This window comes from Canis lupus, chromosome X (assembly GCF_048164855.1).
Source record: "Canis lupus baileyi chromosome X, mCanLup2.hap1, whole genome shotgun sequence".
Classification (NCBI taxonomy): Eukaryota; Metazoa; Chordata; class Mammalia; order Carnivora; family Canidae; genus Canis; species Canis lupus.
This window is the reverse complement of record NC_132876.1, coordinates 43,340,647-43,362,297: the sequence shown is the minus strand read 5'-3', so window position 1 is coordinate 43,362,297 and position 21,651 is coordinate 43,340,647. Positions and strand designations below refer to the sequence as shown.

General features: G+C 38.0%; 2 protein-coding genes across 13 annotated transcripts in view; one reads left to right on the top strand and one right to left on the bottom strand.

Moving 5' to 3' along the window:
- NUP62CL (nucleoporin 62 C-terminal like) overlaps nucleotides 1–20,649 on the bottom strand; it is a 94,178-nt gene extending 73,529 nt beyond the window's left edge. For 3 of the 9 annotated variants that reach the window (XM_072818234.1, XM_072818237.1, XM_072818235.1), the window contains exon 1: nucleotides 523–802. In XM_072818234.1, the coding sequence (XP_072674335.1) occupies nucleotides 523–686 (164 nt within the window). In that variant the 5' untranslated portion in view covers nucleotides 687–802. The other 6 variants (XM_072818241.1, XM_072818238.1, XM_072818240.1 and 3 more) reach the window with 6 other exon arrangements.
- DNAAF6 (dynein axonemal assembly factor 6) overlaps nucleotides 1,081–21,651 on the top strand; it is a 42,365-nt gene continuing 21,794 nt past the window's right edge. The window contains exons 1-5 of one of the 4 annotated variants that reach the window (XM_072818244.1): nucleotides 1,081–1,229; nucleotides 6,936–7,106; nucleotides 11,142–11,214; nucleotides 13,778–13,883; nucleotides 16,762–16,858. In XM_072818244.1, coding sequence (XP_072674345.1) covers nucleotides 6,939–7,106; nucleotides 11,142–11,214; nucleotides 13,778–13,883; nucleotides 16,762–16,858 — 444 coding nt within the window. In that variant the 5' untranslated portion in view covers nucleotides 1,081–1,229; nucleotides 6,936–6,938. Of the gene's footprint in view, nucleotides 1,230–1,921; nucleotides 2,099–6,935; nucleotides 7,107–11,141; nucleotides 11,215–13,777; nucleotides 13,884–16,761; nucleotides 16,859–21,651 lie in introns of those variants that run through there. The other 3 variants (XM_072818245.1, XM_072818246.1, XM_072818243.1) reach the window with 3 other exon arrangements.

Genomic DNA, 21,651 nt, shown 5'->3' with positions numbered 1-21,651 from the left:
TAATCAGTTCCGAAAAGTCCAAATGCTTATTATGTCATCCCCTTTTGCCCCTTTTGTTCAAAACCAAACCACGGAATTTACGTGAAACCCGTGTCACAACTGTACCTCTACGTGAAGTGAAGACACTCAGATTGCCAAGCAGTGGCAAGCGGGCGGCGCGCCTGCGTTTCTCCGCTCCAAGGCGGGAAAAGCAGGGCGCCGGGTCCCCTCTGTTACTGCGAGTGGGACTGTAGTTCTAGCGGCAGCAGGGATGCTCTCCCCCCTTCAGGCGCCAGAAGTCTTGCCCACCACAGCAGAGGAAAATAAGTTAGATCCCACCCTACCCTACCCTACCGTACACACACACACACACACACACACACACACGCTGAGCGGAGGAAAAGAAGCGCGATCCCACCTTACACACAAACACGCCCCGCGTGCGCGCGCGCGCGCTAAGCTGAGGAGAAGCGCGATCCTATCCTACACACCTCCCCTCACACACAAGCTGAGCTGAGGCAAAGAAGCGCGGTACCCCCTTACCTGCGCGCGCGGGTGTATACACATACATGCATGCACACAGAGAGACGCTGAGCTAGGACGGAACCACAACACGTGCCTCTGTCGCGGGGCGGGGAGGGGGCGTGGGGAGCGCGTGCAGAGCTGCAGCAAAACCTTCTCAACCCCCGGGCCACCGAGCCTCTCATTCCACCACCAATGTCCCGGATCCACGGGATCAGTTGTCCAGTCTGGAATTCACTTGCAGGAAAAGTGCAAAGATGAGCGAGCCCGCTGAGGATTGGGACCAACGAAAACCCCGCAAACTTACCCTGTTGCCTGCCGCCTCTGCGCCGCTCGCAGTCAGGAATCCAAAAGAAATGGGGAGGACCTCCGAGACTGTCTAAGCGGTCGGAGAGGCGGGCCTGGGCCTAATCCCACCAGAAAAAAAAAAAAAAAAAAACCGGCCTCTACAGCAGGCAGGTTGCTGCTGGAGTGACGCTGAGAGACACTTCACTGGGGTCCACCTAGTTAAACCGAGAGGGCGGCCATTGACCCTGACTGGAGCGCGCTCGGATTGGTTGGTTCTGGTGTTGTTTCAAAGGAAACTCTTCTGTGATTGGCCAGGAAAGTCAAGCGGGAACCCGGGAGGTGGTGAGTGGAGGGGGCAACAAAACTGTTACCTAGGCAACAGAGAGACGCGGAGCTCTCCGCTGTTTTCCGCCCAGCCAGCGACCCGAAAACTGACCCAGGTGAGAAAACCTGAACCTTAGGAAGGGGAAAGAAAGGGTCCACAAACACCCTGTCTATCGGAAAAACTAAGGAGAACTCTAGAGTACTTCTAACTCTGAAAAGATACCCCCAAAAGCCACAAGTAACAAGTAGAACAGACCTTTTCCCTAAGTTCCCCTGACCTAGACACTAGAAACCGGAGGCAGCTTTAACAAAACTCAAATCTATTCAGGTTGTGAGAGGTGGGACGGTTTTACAATACTAGGGAATAGATGCTGTTCGACCGTCTGAAGGCCAAAATGAACACATGAAGGCTTCTCAATGCCCTTTGTCAACTCACACATACAAATGGTTGTAACACTAATTTGAGAGTGAAAACTGTGCCCTTATAGGTAGATCTGGGTGCTCCAGATAACCCACTGTTCCTTGTGTTTTACATACACAGGCATCATTTACCAGAAGGGCTTGGTTGGGAGATTATATATATATAATATATATATATCTGTATATATAGAGATAAATATATATCTGTATTTATATATTAAATATACAAATCTGTCATATATATTCATATATATATATATATATATATATATATATATATATATATATATTTAAGGGGTACAATGCTGTTCAAATTGAAAGAATATTGGCCCGTGCCACTTTCTACATGGACAATGGCCTGTTTGCGCAAACCTGAACACTGTGGCCTGAGGGTTCCAACGGACGTTGGTCAGATCCGTTGAGGACCGAGAAGCAGTCAGACGGCACTTAAGTGGGCTGAAGCGCCGTGTGCGAAGACTACTTGTGAGCCTGCTACTCACCCAGGCTCACCGAGGGTGGATCAGGCGAGTAAGTATTATAGTCGTTGGACTATACCTGTCAAAAGGTAAGAAACAGTGTCAAAAATGAAATAAAATAAAATCAAAGGGGAGAGAACAGAATTTGACCAGAGTGGTAGGGGTCATTTCTCCTAAGAGCTTCCTGTTCTGACAAGGATTCAGAACAGAAACTGTTTCCCAAAGAAATTAATCACTGGCCTGTTGACTTAGGGAGAAAATTTCAAAGCACTGAAGGAAAATTTGCTGTCTCAGGTCCTTTTTAGATAGAGGTAGAGAATGAGGATTAAAGAGAAAAAAAATGCCAAGTGTATTGAGTTTGTCTAAAATAAATTGTAATAGAGGAAGTATTAAAAGAGGCTCATTTATGAAATATTCCGGGTACTTTCAAAAATCATCTTCCTATTAAATATATTTTAAATTTATAAAAAAAAAACCCTGTTAAGTCTTCATAGTTACTTATGACTTGGTACATTTTATGGCAGTGAAAGTTTGAGACCTAAAAAAGGAAATCATTCTTGGTATTGTAAAGACAGAGTAAAAAATGAATTATTTTTAATAATCATTGATATGTATAGCTGTCAAAAATGTAAAAAAAGAAATTAGCCAACATACTGTAATTTAATTCAGACATAGGCAGAGATGATGTTTACTTTTGTATTTTCAGAAGAATTTTAATTCAGAAGTTGCTAAATAAGAATTATGTGAATAAAGTTGCCAGAGAAATGCCAAATTTAAGAGAGTAAATGGATATTGAATTCTTTGAGATCATTCAACTATAAACAGGGCTTTACATAGGGGTATGTGTTTACCTATTAAACAAGTTCCCAAAGGATACTAGCTATGATTCCTTATTTCCCTGGTTTTATTTACTATATATACTTGAATTAATATAACATTTGCCTTTGAGTAGTCTGTTATTCAAGGTTTTTACTAATTTCACTTAGATTTTTCTCCATTTAGTTCAAGTCAATCATCTCTACTGACACTGTGGATGGATGCAAATAATATAGAAGGAATGACCCCAGCCCTCACAACCAGAGTCAGACTTAATCCCTGGTTACTGATACTGCTTCAGTGCCATGGGTCTGGAGCCATCCTGGTTGAGCTTGTTTATTCCCTAACTGGTTTCTATGTTTCTGTAATGAGCCGTTTCTGAAGTGTCTGTCTCCTTAGCTCTTTGTGGCTAGTACCAAGAGAGATTCCCCCAATCATACATACCTTTATGTATGAAGGCCCCAATGGCTCAAGTTGATGTGGGCAAATCATAGGCTTTATCTGGAAAATTCTGCCTTTGGTATTAGCCTAGCAAAGGAGAGTGCGAGAAATAAAAACAAAGGGCCTAGAAAATCTATTTTCTAATAACCAAATCTCAAATTTATTTAGCAATATATTTTGTTTTTAATGAAACTATTACTTAAATTTTCTTTAATTTCAATTTATTCTTGGCCTGTTTATGTGGCAATGCCAGATTCAGGCAATGGGGCTCTAGAATGTTCTTTTTTTAAAAAAAAATCACTACACTGGGTAGTCTAGGCAAAAGGAAGAATACATTCTAGGGTACAAAGGCAGGAGATTATAGAGTATTTTTTTAAGATTTTACTTATTTGGGGAGGAGGGGCAGAGGAAGAGGGAGAAAGAATCCAAAGCAGACTCCTCGCTGAGGTGGGAGCCTGGAGCTGGCATTCAATCCCACAACCTGAGATCATGACCAGAGTGGAAATAAAGGCCCAGACATGCTTAACCATCTGAGCTAAGCAGGCGCCCCATGGGGTATGTTTAATAAGCAATTCAGTTTTTAACAGAACACAGATTGCATGTAGGAGAATAAGGAGTGGCAGAAAATTAGGTTAGGGTGACATCATAAATGACCTTGGTTGCCAGGTTTAAGATGAACCTGATGTATCTCAAATTTACAGGTAAAAGATAGCCTTATAAATGAATAATACTGCATGGTTTGTAAAAAGGCATCTTGCTTTAGTTTTTACAATGTGATGTTTCTGTCAAATAAACTTTAATGTTTTCAATAAAGTTCAATAAATTATTTTTAATTTGTTAGACTTCTAAAAAAGGTGATAGACTCTGCATTTCCATTAAATTTATAATATTTTTTTCCAAAAATTCACATCACTGTTTTTCTCTTTTGATCCTTTCAAATAATTAGTTATTCACAAAGTACTGGTGATTCATTTCTCAAAATATAATATCAACAAGAATGTTTTGATTTATTATTTTGTGTGTGCAGGTTATTGTTAGAGTTGATATGGTAAAAAATATTTTTGCTAATGTGCCAATTTCATTATGACATGTCTATGCCCCTTTAGCTACAGAAGAATCTATGCCATTTTATGCCAGCATAATTTAGAATTTAAGAAGTCTAATTCCTAATGTGCTTTATTTATGTAGAGTGTTACTATAAATTATTGTGGATGATTTGTTATATGATCAAATATACATCCCAAGAAGTGGCATCCCCTTTAAAACAGTCACTTTGGGAGTCTATCCACTTGCTCTTGCTATTGCTCAAATTATTTTTCAAAATACTCTTTTAGAATAGCTTTCAGGCCTATAGCACATTCTCTTGAATCTCCTCAAAGTAGCAAATCTTCATATTTTGAAAGTAGATGTAATATCTAAATACATCTAGAAATCACTTGGGGACAAATCTGTTGTATAATCAAACTGAGTGATGCCATAATGATACCTATTTTCTTGGTGATACATATGAAGGCAACTCCAAAATATTTTGAACACTGATATTATAATTTACATCAGCGTATAACCTTCCAAGGCGACTACTTTGAAATACAATATTCGTGTGAATTTAATCCTACTTCATTCAGTATTCATAAACTGTTGACTATATGCCAGCTCTGGCTTTTGAGACTCTCAGCTTACAGGGATGGCTTCCCACTGCCCATGCCCTGCCTCTCACCAGATAACCAGGCCAGAGCTACTTCCCAACTGGTAGGGATTTAGGATAAATCTGCTTTCCCTCAATCCAGTATCCACTGTACCCACTGAACAACAGCCTTGCTTCATAATGTAGCTACCCAGTAACATGAGAAAGCCTTTGATTCAGTGCCTAGTTCTCTTTTCCAATTGTAACATTGAGCCCTGCCCTATTCTGAACCTTCATCTAGCTGCCAACTCCCCAGTAATCCTCAAGAATCAATTGGCCCTGCCTCCTATACACTCCCACCTATGGACCAGGGTTCTAGGTACTGTTCACCTAAACAGACTTCCTATACCCCCACCTATGTACCACTTCTAGGCACCGATTACCTAAACAGACCTCCATGTAACCATGATTATTCAATCTTTCTGCCCTGAAACATTGCTCATGTCCCCAAACTCCCGCTGTCATGCCCCTGCCAAGCAGATGAAAATATATGAATAGTAATTCCGATCGCTACCTCAGACACTGTATTTGGGACTTCTGAATACCCTTCTTCTGGGTTAGCTTTGCTGGTTCCAGTTTATTCCCCTCTCACCAGCCCACCATTAAGCTCTCACAAGCCTCATCATCAAGTATCTGTGTGTGCAGGCCCTATGTGCCAAATAACAATGACAATTTTATACAGCTTTTCAGATTTTAGTAAACTCTTTCACCTGCATTGCATAATAAGGCCATCACAACAATTGTGTAAGGTGTGAAATGCTGGAATAATAAAACAGTTTCTGCTATATTTGTTTTATAAAAGCTTCATTGTTTGTGCAATCTCAACTCAAAGTATTGTTCATATCACTGCGTCTGAGACCTGGATCCATTTCCTCTTTTGTTTTCAAAGGTAGAAAATGTGTCAATAAGCTTTTTGCTTTTAGTGTTCAGTAAATATTTAATGAACAGATAATCAACAGAACTTTTGAAATATAAACAAGAGCCTTTGTGTTTAATTTGTCAATTATTTATTTCCATAACAGACTATCAGGTCATACCATGAGAGAAGATTGTTTTATCACTACTTATTTCACCTTTTCCAATTTAATGAGTTTCCAATGTAATAATGAATTTTATCATTAACTTATTTGACATCATTATTAGAAGTGATATTCATGCCCAGTAAAATTAAAATTTTAAAGGACCAATAATAGCTAACACATGTTGCACGCTTACTATGTGCCAGACACTGTTCCCAGCTCTTTGACATGTATGAAGCTTCTTAATCCTTATAACAACTCTATGAGGTAGCACTATTATTCCTGTTTTACAGGTGAGGAAAATGGGGTGTATAGAGTTTAAATGATGTGCCCAACATCAAAGAGCTGGGAAGTAAATAATAGATACAAATCTAGGCAGCAGGACTCCAGACACCTTACTCTAAACCACTGTAATACACTGCCTCTATGCTAGATGTATAAGGCAATTTCACATTTGTTTCATACCCTTGACATCTCCTATAGGCAATAAGATAGGTTTTTCATTTAAAAAAGAAAGTCAAAATAATAGTAAAACATAATAAAACAGAAGGTTTGTAAAACACCATCCGTATGCAGATTGATTTTGACAAGTGATTTTGTACCAGCACACATTTGAGAGTCCCTTTGTATTACTGTTATAGGCACAATGCAGGAATTGTAGTGGATCATTTAATAACAGTGCTAAAGAAGTGTTCCCTGTGACTTAATTTTATAAAATCATGTTTAAAAAATATTAGCAGAGGTATAGAACAGATTCCTATTATATTTATGCCCAAATAATTAACAATAGTCTTTACTCAGGCTATTCATTAAAGTCTGTGACACTTCCAAGATGTTTAAGGACTCTGAATTCCTACCCTAAATGTAACTGTAAGGATTACTTTAAAGGCTGAAGGTTGATTTAATCTTTGGTTGTCAATGAAACAGAAAACCAAACTATCTCTTTCTGATTATCTTCTTCCTCAGAACATGGAACCTGAAAATATGGAATCGGAAAATGCAGAAACCGAAAATATGGAAACCGAAAATCCAGGGTCTGAAAATATGGAGATCGAAACCATTTCTTCGGTTTCAGCTCTGCAAGCTCTCTCGAAGCTACTTTATCCTGAAGAAGAGGATGATTTTGAGCCTGGACAGGTGGTCATAGACTTACAGATGAATTAGTTCTATTCACACTAAGTTGTTAAACTGTATTTGAACATCTTGTCCCAACCTTGCTGTGGGGAGCAGGGCTATGTCATTCGATATATTCACAGGAGGTTGCAGGACTGATTATGCATGAGAGTGTAACCTCTGGTACATTTCTAGCAAACACAATTATATTTTTTCTAAACTACCTGAGTACTGAATAGGAAAATAGTTCTGTAACTATGGTAGCAATAGCCACATTTCAAAATGTTTGTCATTTATATTTATGGCCAAATAATGCTTGACAACCACTGCAAAGAGCGGTAGCTTGGGTTTTTAAGCCTAGACAGTATTCCTATAAAACAAATAACTTCAACTAGACAGTATTAATTAGGCCCCCATAATCCAGTTCCCTTAATTTTTAAAAATTTGTCAAAAGGGCATCCCTGGGTGGCTCAGCGGTTTAGTGCCTGCCTTCAGCGCAGGGTGTGATCCTGGAGTCCTGGGATCGAGTCCCACATCGGGCTCCCTGCATGGAGCCTGCTGCTTCCTCTGCCTGTGTTTCTGCCCCTCTCTCTCTCTCTGTGTCTCTCATGAATAAATAAATAAAATCTTTAAAAAATTTTTGTCGACACATGAAAACAGAACAGAGAATCATTTGAGCCAGATAATGGGACAAACTACCTTTAGCTTACAAGAATTTACATCTGGATACCGGCTCACACAGAGCTGTGAAATCTAATTTGTTGGATAGCATTTGGGATCAGGGTAGGTAACCCCAGGGAGGCTTGCAAGCAGCAAGAGACGCTTCATTTTGGGTAGGAGAGTTCCATGAACTGACCTTCGCCCCTTCACAATCACTGCTGGTATTCCCAAAATAATCAAAATGCTTTTAGGTAACCCTCTGCTCTCTCCATTCCCCTGCTCCTTCAGTATCAGCAAACCTTGGCTGTCAGACTATCTACATGAAGGCAAACAAAATTTGGGGCAGAGATCTCCTACTCTTGCAGAATATGTCATATTGCTTTAAATGATCTTAGTGAAGTTGTTATGATGACCAATCTGCCATGAAAAAATCATCTCCAGTGAGCATGCATATCAGTTTGTTCCCCCCCCCCCCCCCCCCCGCCAAATTCTTTTCTGCCATTGTGTAGGGAAACATATGTAAATACAGGGGCTCAGATCAATACTGGATGCAACTTTCACCCTCCAGGAAGAGTTTAGGTGGAAGGTGTAGAATTAAGGAAGATGTGCAATGGAAATAAAATTTGTAGATGGTAGCTGAAGCAATTTTGAGATAGGATCCAAGAAGGACTAATCAGGGAAAATGTAGTAGAGGCTAAACAAAAATCAAGAGATTAATAATAACATTGAATATATACAACAAGCAGCACCCTGGAGAAAAATTTAAGAGCAACGTATCAATGAGGTTAGGAAGGTAAATCCATTTTTTGCCACGTTAAGCTGAAATAGAAGGCTACATCCTGGGAAGGGTAGAGCTATGTCATGTACAAAAAGTATATTAAATATTTGAGACACAGCAACGTTGAAAAGAGGTAAGTGGATCTTCTCACTGGGACAGATTCAGAGATAAAGATTTACCCTGGTAAAACAGCCTGTTCTCTTTGGTGTTTACGTATGGAGAAGTTTATTTGCATTTAGAGGTGATTCTAGGAGAAAGATGAGTGATTATGAGAACAGAGAGATGAAGATTATTTTACCAAATGGTACAATTCATAGAGGAAAATTACTGTAATAATGTATGATTCTGTATATCTGGGTTATAAGCAATTTTGAGGTAATTGGTCATTCAGACACTGCAGTACAGATATCATTAGAGGATATAGAATTGGAGTATCAGAACAGTGGGAGAATAATTAATGTTTCTAATGAACTCTTAAATTTTCCAGGAGAGAAATGGCTTTTCATTTTTTTAACATGCATTAATCTTGGGAACTGTACAATGATTACAAGAATGATGGTTTTTGGAAAATGCTCTCTCTGAAAACAGCATCAGAACTATTGCAAATGAGTTGGCTTATTTACCCCATCCCCACCATGAATTGCTAAGAATCTGGGAGGTTGGGAAGAGAGTGTTTTTTTTTTAAACTCACAAGGGGATCTTAACATCTGTTTGAAATAAGGTTCACCACTCCACAGATAATTGTAACAAAGTTGTTCCAACTCTCTCCCATATTGCAAAGTGGCATGAATTGCAATGATAAATTTCTTAGATAATTGGGTGTGGGTCCACGCTAAAGGCTGAAATTATTTTCTTAGAGAAAACACTTGCAAGATGGTTTTTAACGTTTTTATTATCCTGGGTCGTTTTTTCACCTGAAATTTTTGTTTTTAATCATTTATTTTCATGAAGTTAATAAACCACAACTCCCCTTCTGTTGTGATGCAGTGATCCAATCATCACTGTGCATGGAGAGCATACCAATTTTGGTCAGCAATGTTCAAGTTTTTCTTTCTACAGATTTTAATTTTCCACAGAAGGAGTCACTCAACAAAACAAGAGGCCCTCATGTTCCAAGATACGCTTTGCCCTGATTTACTATTAGTATTCTGGTGATTAATAACTTAAGAAAGGCACTATAAGTTTATATGACCTTAGTGGTGAAAAAGAAAAAAAACTGTACAGAACACTGTCTTGGGATTTTTCATATAAAAATGCCTGTAACACCTTAACTGCAGACCTAGCACTTTTGAAGCACCTTTTGGAAAGGAATGGTTACTGTCTTAGAAACCGGTGAGATGTTACAGATTAATTTCTGATTTATAGCTGTTGGAATAGTTTAGTATAATAAAGACACAGGTGAGCTTTTTCACCGGCTTTCAAGGACAGACACTATTCCTCTTGCCCCAAACAGGACATTGTAACTCCTGTGCATGTCTGAAGTCTTGGGAGATCGAGGCAGGGGCCTGAGCAAAAAGAGCCAGATGTGCTAGTTTGCCAGGATCCAGGGAGAGAAGAATTCGTTGACTTCCAGCAATGGTAAATTGGAGCGGCAGAGTCTGGCATCAGCAAAAACATTTTAATAAAATATTGAGATTTTCTTGAAATATCCAAAGACCCCGAGAGGGATCAATGAAGTGGTTGCCACTCTTTGATAGTGTAAAATATGTTATATGTACTTATAAAAGTAAAATTGTTCTTGTACTGGTGAGGAGAAGGGCAGTCCTGTGGGGGCGTGCAAAGAGGATGGCGAAATGAACTTACATGGACTAAAGTGGTCCAGCATGTATCTGACACTGTTAATTTGGGGTCGCTGCTTAAATCCATTAGTTTGGGGCACCTGGGTGGCTTAGTGGTTGACTGTCTATCTGCCTTTGGCTCAGGTTGTGATCCTGGGATCCTGGGATGGAGTCTCACATGGGGATCCCTGTGGGGAGCCTGCTTCTCCCTCTGCCTATGTCTCTGGCTCTCTCTCTCTCTCTCTCTCATGAATAAATAAATAAAAATCTTTTTAAAAATAAAAACAAAAATAAATAAATCCATTAGTTCTGTGTCATGAGGTAGTGTGACAAGGAAGTGTCTCAGGCCCACTGTGGAAAGAAGGAAAATCTGTTATCGGGAGTTTCGAATGAGTTCTTTGCTATCCAAACACTTAAGATTTGAGTTAGTGGCTTGTCTTGGTTTCTATAGAACTTTCCCATCCTTTTCCATCCCCCATCCAACTATGGTGAGATACGGCAAAAACCCAAAAGTGTCAATGCTCTTATACTAATACGTGGTTCTGACCTTCAAAGAGATGAATATGGCTCATTCCCCTATCCGCAGGGATACAGGATTCATTGGGCTAAAACCAGGGATTTAGTCTGATCAAAGATCAGTTCTGCCTTAGGGTCTATTAAACTAAATACTTTTTGAAAGGAAAAGGAAAACACATTCTAAATAATACTTGGCATCTATCTCTCTGTTGTATAACAATGATGATTAAATGAGAAGCTCTATGAAATTTTAGATGGAAAGCTTGTCAAATTTAAGTTACACAAGTAGTAATTACAGAATGTTGGACTTTTTTTCTCCTCTCCCAGCCAAATTGTTCATCTGCTTTTGGAGCCATGGGGCCTGGGAATATTGGACCTCCAAACACTGAAGAGCTCAGAGGTAAATTATTTAACAAGCATATAGATCAATACAATCAGTACAATCTTTTCTTTGGGAGCAAAATTATAGGGAGAGTAGTACTAACACTAGGATTTGTCAAAGAGGAACTCAAATAATCATGGAAATGATGGACAGCCATTTACATATAAAGATGTTGTTTTAGGGATCCCTGGGTGGCGCAGCGGTTTGGCGCCTGCCTTTGGCCCAGGGCGCGATCCTGGAGACCCAGGATCGAATCCCACATCAGGCTCCCGGTGCATGGAGCCTGCTTCTCCCTCTGCCTGTGTCTCTGCCTCTCTCTCTCTCTCTCTGTGACTATCATAAATAAATAAAAATTAAAAAAAAAATTTAAATCTTTAAAGATGTTGTTTTACTCTATTGTTGTAGGTAAGTCATTTTTATATTAATGGAAATTAATTTGCCTTGAATTATTCACATTCATTTTTTGGCATATTTCCTGAGATGTAAAACCAAGAAAGTCATGTGTGGTTAAATAACTTTTTTATTATTTGAGGTCTAGTTACCAAGATGCTTAGTTTCTTCACCTTCTACCCTGCTATATTCTGGCAATTTCACAGAATTCATTAATTCATTCAACAAATATTTATTGAGAGCCTGTTATGTACCAGGTAGTATGAACATCCCTGGGGTATGATGATCAAAATGGAAAAGTCTCTGCCCCCATTGAGCTAATTTAATAGTCCTTTAGAGAAAACAATAAAACAAATAGCTGCATAATTTTATCTTGCATCAAAATGCTTGTAAATTAAGGCCCATGGGGGGGACATATATATTGATGGGTCCAATAAATTAGAATAAATATTTGGGGGGAGGTTTTCCCAGCATTTTGGCCTATACATTTTCACAGAGTTGAACATCTTACACATCTCTAAAAATATGGAAGGCTCTAATTCTGTCAAAATGACAGTTACCAGAGGGTGGACAGGGAAAGGAAGTGAAGTTCCTTCATCAATTTAGCTGATTATAAAAGATTTTATCTGGAAAATTGTTTAAAATAATGGCTAACATGAGGTCTGAGAGGATGATTTTAATATTTCAGTGATTATACTCTACATACTCAAGAGTCTCTTTGCCTCATTCACAAGATGTTGGAAGACTAGTTCAAATTTTGATGTATTTCTATGCTTCCTGAATTTCTGATAGCATCTGCCTAATATCTTCTAATTTCTGAGAACAATGAGTCATATGTAAACACTTTTACTTACATCTGTAATTAGGCTTTACAAAGCCCATGTTAGACAGAAGCAGATAATTTTACAAGAGTTAGCAGTATTGAAAACCTGGTAATCAGGGATCCCTGGGTGGCGCAGCGGTTTGGTGCCTGCCTTTGGCCCAGGGCGTGATCCTGGAGACCCGGGATCGAGTCCCACGTTGGGCTCCTGGTGCATGGAGCCTGCTTCTCTCTCTGCCTCTCTCTCTCTCTCTGTGTGACTATCATAAATAAATAAAAGATTTTTAAAAATATTAAAAAAAAGAAAACCTGGTAATCAGGTGCATTTTGGGGATGCTTAAAAGGAGAACTCAAAATAATATACTGCACTTAATGTTGAACAAATATAAGCAGATCTTTTGCATGCCTTATTTACTTTTAAATATTTAAAGATGACATGTAGATGCCCAGGTACATGCTCAGTCCAACATAAAGGACAAGTAATAAAGATTTTCTTGAAGGCTCACACATCTACATGAGGAAAATAGTGAATTAAAAAAAAATGATCCTGGGAGCGCTTGGGTGGCTCAGTGGGTTAAGCTTCTGCCTTCCATTCAGGTCATGATCCAGGGTCCTGCTTCTCCCTCTCCCTCTGCCTGCCGCTCTTCCCTGCTTGTGCTTTCTCTCTCTCTCTCTCTCTCTTTCTCTCTCTCTCTTTCTCTCTCTTTGTCAAATAAATAAATAAATAAAATCTTTTAAAAAAGTAAAAAAATGATCATTGTATCCACTGCTTTCAGTTTCTTTAACTGATAGTATTTTATAAAGAGTTATGTCATGCTTGCATGGCAAAGGTATCAAAGAGCTTTTAGATAGTAATACCCAATGCAAGATAAGACATTGGCTCCCCAAATCAGAGTGATTGTATGTTTGATTGGTTCTTTTACATAAATGTTTTACATATGATCCTATCGATGTTTCTGGAAAAAATGTGCAATATTTCTTTGCATATATATGTTATATATTTTTTCAAATAAAATGTTATTTCACATATTAAGTATATATTATACATTATATATGTACACACATGCATGCACATGCACAGATAGGCTACAAAGATCCAGACCAGAATGCTATCTCTGGGTAGTTGGATTATAGATGATTTTATTTTCTTCTTTTTCCTTATATGTCATTTCCAAATTTTCTACTATTATTACAATTTTACAGTGTATTGGTTGTGGATTGATTTAAAAAATTCACACTTCTACTAATTTAGCTTGTTTGGACTAAAACATAAGCTAGTGATTACAAATAGAAAATGTTTTACTTTGATGATCCCAAACTGAGCGTGAAGAACAGACAACAGCCTCAGCTTTATCTTCCCTTTCTCCACAGTCATCCCTCAGAGCAGTGATGAAAATGCCGAGGAGATCTGGAATCCAGAAGAGGTTCCAGAGGGAGCAGAGCACGATGACATGTGGGATGTTAGAGAAATGCCTGAGTAAGTCAGATGATGCCAGCAAAGTGTTTGGGGGCTTAAGGTAGATGTGTCATCTGATACCATTCTATTTTTGACAAGATTGGTAAAGTAACTTCTACCACATAAAAGAGAAAACTATGGTGACAGTTCACAGAAGGCATGTGTAATTGATGATTTTTTTTCCCTCCTGGAGCAGAAACAAATAATAAAACATGACACCTTCTTTTCAGTTATTATCAAACAAAAACTGTCATTTCCGTGACAAATTTATATTTAATATTGGCCAGTTGTTTAATGGGGAACTAAGACTGGGAAAACCCATTGAGTTCCAAGCATTCATACAAGCTAAATTATTATACCATGTTTATGTGTCAAAGACCTGCTTTTAATTACTCAATGCTCCACAATTTCAGTAAAAGGCTGTGTTCTCTCTCCAATTATCTATTATTACCTGGACCTATTTACTAGTTATTTTAGGATTATGTTTAATACATTTTGCAGGCAGGCTTAAAGCCTCACTTTGTAGCCTTTTCAATAGGAATTGTGAATATGAATTGTAAATATGAAATTTAGGATTATTATCATGAATAGCCCTTCACTCTGATGAAATAAATCACCCACAATTTCAAGGAACTGAAAGTGTGTTCACATCCATAATTTAAATTAATGGTTAGATACACTAGGCTTTAAATATATGTATTCTAAAATAAAATCTTGATTATTTGGGATAGCTTGAGAAACCAAGGCAGTACTTACTAAATTATAATGTACTTTATAAATTTTTGAAGACTTCTATGGTAAGTGATCTGACAACTTTTATAATTCTGACTATAAAATTGTGTCCAATTTTTTTTTAAAAGAAAACAACCCTATGCTTTTATCTTCTACATCAGTTCTGAAAATAGAAGCAGTGGGAGACTGCAGATAATTAACTGGAAAAATGTATCCAGCTTTCAAATAAACAATGTCAAAAAACCCCATAAACCTCATAAAAAAGATCAAAAGGGATTTTAAAACATTTCTGTGTGTATCTTAAAAATGAAGAGAGTAAATCTCAGGTTATGTTTATACAGTACCCACACATCCGTGTGAAAGGTAAGAGGTAAGCCACACATTTGTCATATTGTCTGATGAATGTCAAACATCCATATGTGGCAAGTTCCAAATTTGAGTAAATTTTCACTTCTCCTCCTGATGTTTGATATTCTGCAGAAAGAACATCCATGAAATCTTTAAATGTATGAGAACTCCAATAAGGACATGAAAAAAATTACATTTTTAAAATTTCTTTTCTATCTTACACAAGTACATTTCAAAACGTCCCAGTAGGTAAAGATGAAAATGAGTAAAGGAAGTGAATAGGCAGCTTACAAAAGAAGAATCATGAGTGGCCAAAAAAAAAGTAATAAGGGCCTGAGCTAAGTCACTGGTCTTGGGGAGAAGTATGAGGGCCCTTATTTGAAAGATTCTTAAAGGAATCTATGGTATTTAATTAGACATAATAAGTGAGAGGAAAGCCTCAGAAACTATGCTGAGGGTACTGACTTGGGTGAGCAGGTGAATAGTGAGGCCCTTAATTGTGATTAGGAATGAAGGTAGAGGGGAAGCAGTGAGTTTGGTTTTGGACGTGTGGATTCTGAGGTGCCTTTGGGACATCCAGGCAAATGTATATAGTAGACAGTTGGAAAAATGCATCTGGAGATGGAGAGAAGAGCAGCAGCTAGAACAAATCTATTTGGGAGTCATGGGCATATGGATCAATACCTTTCTGTTTTGCTTTAACCTGGCTTCACCTTTGTAAATATCAGTTAAATGTTATAGTCTATTAAGAAAAAAGTGCCCCATATCAAATAGCTACTTATTGTGTGTCTTGTTCAAACTCAGAAAAATCCCTTTTTCATTCTTGGGCAATCCTATTTGCAAGTGATCAGAAGGTCGAGGTAGTCTTTTAGTCCTCCTATCCAGAGATTTAGCATCTCTTCATTAGGGGAGAATTAAATGGAAAAGATCATTAGTAAATGTTTGCTCACTTCACTCCACCTAAAAAGATGGGGCACATTATGGCTGAGTGTTTCTTTCTATAAACCATTATATCCCTAGGGATCCAAATTTGGGGGCAAGGAAAGAGTTGTGAATTGTTCATGTGTGAGGTGAAATACCAGGAAAATCTTTCATTGGACTAAGAATTCTGTAGGCCTAGATTCTGAATACTACAAGGTAGTTGTGCTGAATGCATTATCAGTATTTCTATTGTACAATTTTAGAGCCAGAAAAAAGGTTGTAGAGATCACTGAGTTCAAACCTACCCCTCTCCCATAGATTGTACAAATCTGGAAGCAGACAACCCCACAGGTTTGTGACATGACCAAGGGCACACAGTTAATGACAGAAACAGATCTATACCTGGATTTTCTAACTCTACTCTGTAACTTAAATTCAGCAGATGAGAATTTCCACCTAAACATCAAACTCTGGGTTCTGGGCCTACTATATTTCTGAGCCATCACTTTTCAGGAAAAAAAAAAACAAAACAACAACAACAAAAAAAAAACCACCTTTTTTCTTCTTCTACTTTTAATCTTATTAGAAGTTCCCTCAATCCACTTTATTTGTATAGCTCTAAAACAATTAATCTTATTTTTTTAAAGAAGCAAATACACTGTAAATCCTGCTTTACAGTGTCAAGTATTTGTTTTTAATGGTAGGTATTTTTGACTGAATTTTCTAGACTTCTATTCCTTTATGTTCTGCTACATCCCTGAAGAAACTGTCAGCACTTATTTAGTTCTTTTATTTTTTGTAATAGCATGTCCACATAATTTTCTATTTTTTTTTCCTCTGGGACAGAAATTTGCTCTTTCTCTTGAGTCCCTGTATCACTGACTTTTTTTTTTTTCAGATATGAGGTTATATTCAAACAGCAGGTGGGAACTGAGGATATATTCCTAGGATTTTCGAGAAAGGATTCTTCATCCGCATGTTGTGAAGATCTAGTGGTGAGCCTCTCTATTTTCTCTATGACCCTGATAGCTACGTTTACTAACTGTTGTATACATAATACCACAGGCAAGGCAGTAAACTCTTTAAAAATAGTGGTTGCTATGTTTTAGGTACTAAGGAAATAATGGGATTGACAGTTTAAATTGTAAACACAAACTAAATTACATATATGGATAAGATTTACAAATAAAAATAGTAGAATCATAGGATGTGATACACTATTTCTAGTCCTATGAAAACTGCCCTTCCCTGGATCTCTCTTATCTCTTCTATCTGTATTTTTTCTAATGACTCAGCTTACATTGTGAGACTTAAAAAGGGACTTTTTTCTTACTTTTTGGATCAGAACTTCTGATTTAAAACTCTAAAACTCCCTGATCGGGATGACACTGTTTCTACGTAATAACAACAGCAATACCAATGAGATCAATAATATCCCCTTACTTCTACTTATTTTAGCCTCAGAATGATTGAAGAGTCTGGACCTAACCAAGAAGATGGGGTGCAACTCGTTTTGGCAACCTACACTAGTAATTTTGGTGTAGAGAATTATTTTCCTGAGATCAGGGGCTATGCATTTATCTTTTCCCCTCCCTCTTTACTATACTCCACTGTATAGAGTACTGAGGTACCCATTGGAGATGCTTTGCTTAATATTTTTTTCTTAAGCAAATGATAAATGGAGTCTCTCTTTTGCATGAACTTCAGGGTTTTTCTTATTAACAAAATTTAAGACATTGAATTGAATCAAGTAACACAATGGGAATAGTGAGTTTAAGTACCTCAGGAGATTTTTCAAACTCTAATGAGTTAAGGTTTAAAGTGATCTTGAAGTAATTAGCTTCCAGGGTTTTACCAGTAATATCCCAATTCCTCTCTTTTAAATAACTGTAAAATGACAGTTTTGATGTCTACGATTGAGGATTGCTATAAACTATGGAGAAATTCTAGGCCCTAAGTAAATAACTGCTGTGAGCCTTTCTGTCTCTCTCCTGTAAAGTGCTACTAGTATTAATAATAATTGGTTATTGGAAACCAAATTATACCTCAGAGTAGGAGTATACAATTTATGCAAAACTCAACAAGTAGGGGATCCCTGGGTGGCTCAGTGGTTTAGCGCCTGCCTTTGGCCCAGGGCGTGATCCTGGAGTCCCGGGATCGAGTCCCACGTCGGGCTCCCCGCATGGAGCCTGCTTCTCCCTCTGCCTATGTCTCTGACCCTCTCTCTCTCTCTCTCCTCTCTCTCTACCTGTGTCTTTCATGAATAAATAAAATAATCTTTAAAAAAACTCAAGTATATACAGAAGAAGACTTGATCCCTCCCTTTAATGAACTTCTAATTGGGGAGACAGAACTCACATGAATGAAATCATCTTATTAATAGTTAAACTCACTGTTGACAGTTTTAAGTCTACCAGGAGTTTAGAGGGTTTGGATAAGGCATGGACAACACTGAATGGAAACCACATGAAGTATCTGTTGGTGCTATGGCACTTCACCACATGTACAATGTTTTTTTCTCTTGCTTTTTCTTCATATATGCAATTTTTAAATACTTAGTGAGTACAATTGCATACTAGGCACTGTTCTAAGTACTAGGGATACAAAGATAAATAAGATACAGTCATAACCCTCAAGGAATTTATAGTAAAAGAGGTGGACATGTAACAAATCATTGCAATTCAGTATGGTAAGTACATATTTAAAGGCATAAACCAGGTACATGGTGACATAAGGCAGAAAGGGATCAACACTGGATAGACAGGATTTTTCCAGCAGCAACATTCCAAGAAGGGCATTTCAAACAGAGGTAAAGCACTTGGGAAGGTATCCAGGCATGAAATAACATGGCCTAATTGAGTAAGTTGTGAGTATAAGAAGAGTAAAGAATAGCTGTGGAAAGTGGCATACTGGTAAGCTGACTCTCAAAAAAGAAAAAAAAAAAACCCTGATTTGTAGCTTGAATTTTATCTTGTGGGCATATTAATGATGATATCCACCATCATTGCTTAACCCCATTGGTAAGACTCAGACTGAAGAGGCTGTTGACCACATTTCAAGTATTTCTTGCTCAAATTTATAAGCTTATTATTCCTGTTGATAATATGGATTTTCTCAGATCTAAGATATCATCAAATTGTCATTTATTTAATAACAAAGGAATAACATTGATTGCATGAAGCACCCCAGAATCAGAAATACCAAAGTGTGGGGGAAATTACACCTTAGAACTGGCTAAATTTGTCATTTGGAGGCTTGACCTGGTGTATATGTAACAATCCAAAACAGAAACTTTAAGAAGAAAGAAGACCTCTGTTTAAGCTGAGGAAGATAGCACAAATAGTCTAAGTACAAGGAGTGATTTAGGGTTTAAAAATTCACAAAGATTACCCTTTTCTGTATCCTCCCCAGACTCTAAATAAGAGAGCAAGTTTCATGAGTCTTAAATTAAAGCGATTGTCCTAAACAAAATTCTCAGTACAGATATATATATCTTCAGCAAACCTTTTGTTCTTTCCTTCTAACCTCAAGCCAAAGAGCTTCATTATCTAAAGTTTACCTGCTGCTCCTCTCCCGAGTTTGTAGCTACCACTCTTCCCTTGCCTTAATCTATATTTAGTCATTTTATGCTCTAGGTAAAAATTGTACAACATGATGATTTGTGTACAACATGATGATTTGATACACATATACATAGTGAAATGATTACTGCAGTCAAGCTAATTAATGTATCCTCTCCTCACACACTTACCATTGTGTGTGTGTGTGTGTGTGTGTGTTGAGAGCACTTGAAATCTACTCTCTCAGCAGATTCCCAGTATTCAATATGGTATTGGTAACTATAATCATCATGCTGTACATTAATTTTAGAGCTACAGCTAGGTCAGTGGTTTGCAGGTTTGTTTTGTTTTTAGCTGCCAACCATTTTCTTCAAACAAAATTTTATGAGAAAGCCCAACGTATAAAATACATAAAAGTACCACTGCCTTGGTTAAAAGGGTACTCTCACTCATGAAGCAGCTCCTAGGAGAAAAACTGGGGCTCTTTGGAACATGGTTTAAAAGATGCTTATCTAGCCTTTTCTCCTTGTATTACTGTTAGGTAAATAAGGTATCAAATACTCATAAATTAATGGAAGAATAATAAGAGCTAGAGGGCTTTTTCCCTCCTGGATAACATGTATGTTTTTCCTTACATTTCATGAGTATAATGCCCCTGTATTGTTCTATTTTACTTTATTTTAATTTATTATTTTTATTGTCTCTTTTGTTCTCTATACTTTCCAACCCTCCCCACAAGAATCCCGTTATAATGGGTTTGATATATATCCTTGACTATATATCCTCAAATACATATTTACCATTGTTTGCTCTACTTTTTAATTCAACACATACTTATTGAGCACTTACTATAGGCCAGATACTTGGTATACAGTGTTGAATAAAATAGATAGGTTTCTCTTTCTCACAAGGAGCTTACTTGCTATCAAGAGATCAAGCAGTCTATAAGCAGCAGCACAGACTTCCATAGATCCATCCAATAAGGAAACAGTGAGCCCAAATAGATATAGGTTTTACTTACACAGGCAGAACAAGCAAGATCAGCATGGTGTCAGGTCCCCATGTCCTCTTGCCCCACAGGACAACATCAAACTAAAAATACAAGATGACAGGTGACATGAGCAGTAGGGCAGTCTGTTGCTGAAGAGCCAACTCTAGACTGTAGCTAAACTGTTTCATAGCCTGCATCTGTACCCAAGAGGAGGGAGGTAGAAAACCCTTATGCCTTATTGGAACCAGGGAGTAGGGTGAGAAACCGCCTCATGGTAGCCTCCTACAAGATAGGGAGCCTCCTACAGGGTAGAAACACAGAAAAGAAACAGCCTTGAGGCAACTCCTCACAAGATTGTATATCTCCCCATGTTCCAGGAGGATCACAGGATGTTCTGCCAGGACTTGGGGCAGATTGCAGTTGAGACCTGCCTATGTGGCCTATGTGGCCTATGTGGCCAATGTGGATAGTGCAGGGTCACTGGAGTGCCAAAACAGAGCCATTTCCCTAAATTTACAGTCTATGAATAAAGGTTTTTATCCTGATTGCTTTCACTTAAAATGATATAATAATAATACTAGCAAATAATTTATATAATGCTGATTATGTGCCAGGCATTTCTCTGAGAGCTTTGCAGATAGTAAATCATTAATCCCCACATCAACCCTATAAAACAGGTGCTATTGTTTTCATTTTATGGAGGAGGTTGCTGAAGCACAAAAGTCAAATGACTTGCTTAAGTTCACACACTTAGAATCAAGCAGAATTATGATTTGAATCCAAACAATTTGAATTTGACAGAAGTGCGTATAAAATGATGTGATGCAAAGAAGTAATCCAAGCAGATGTCACAATACAAGGTGGCGTTTGGCCTGGACATTTGAAGTACATACTATTTTGCCAGGATGGAAAAGCTGCTGCTGTTGAAAGTATATGATGTGTTTTGAGAGCTATTTGTGATGTTCTGGAACCCCAGAAGGTACTGGCATGGAGCAACAAAAAATAAAATGGAATAAGCTTAGAGCTAGTCATAAAAGCCCTTGAAAGCTGTGGATCGAATTTTGTCCCCCCCAAAGTTCATATGTTGAAGCTGTAACCCCTGTTGTAATGGTATTTGGAGATGGAACCTTTGAGAGGTAATTAGGTTTAGATGAGGTCACAAGGATGGGGCCCACTTGATATTAGTGCCTTTCTACAAAGATGCCAGAGAGCTTGTTCTGCTTACTCACGGCAAGAA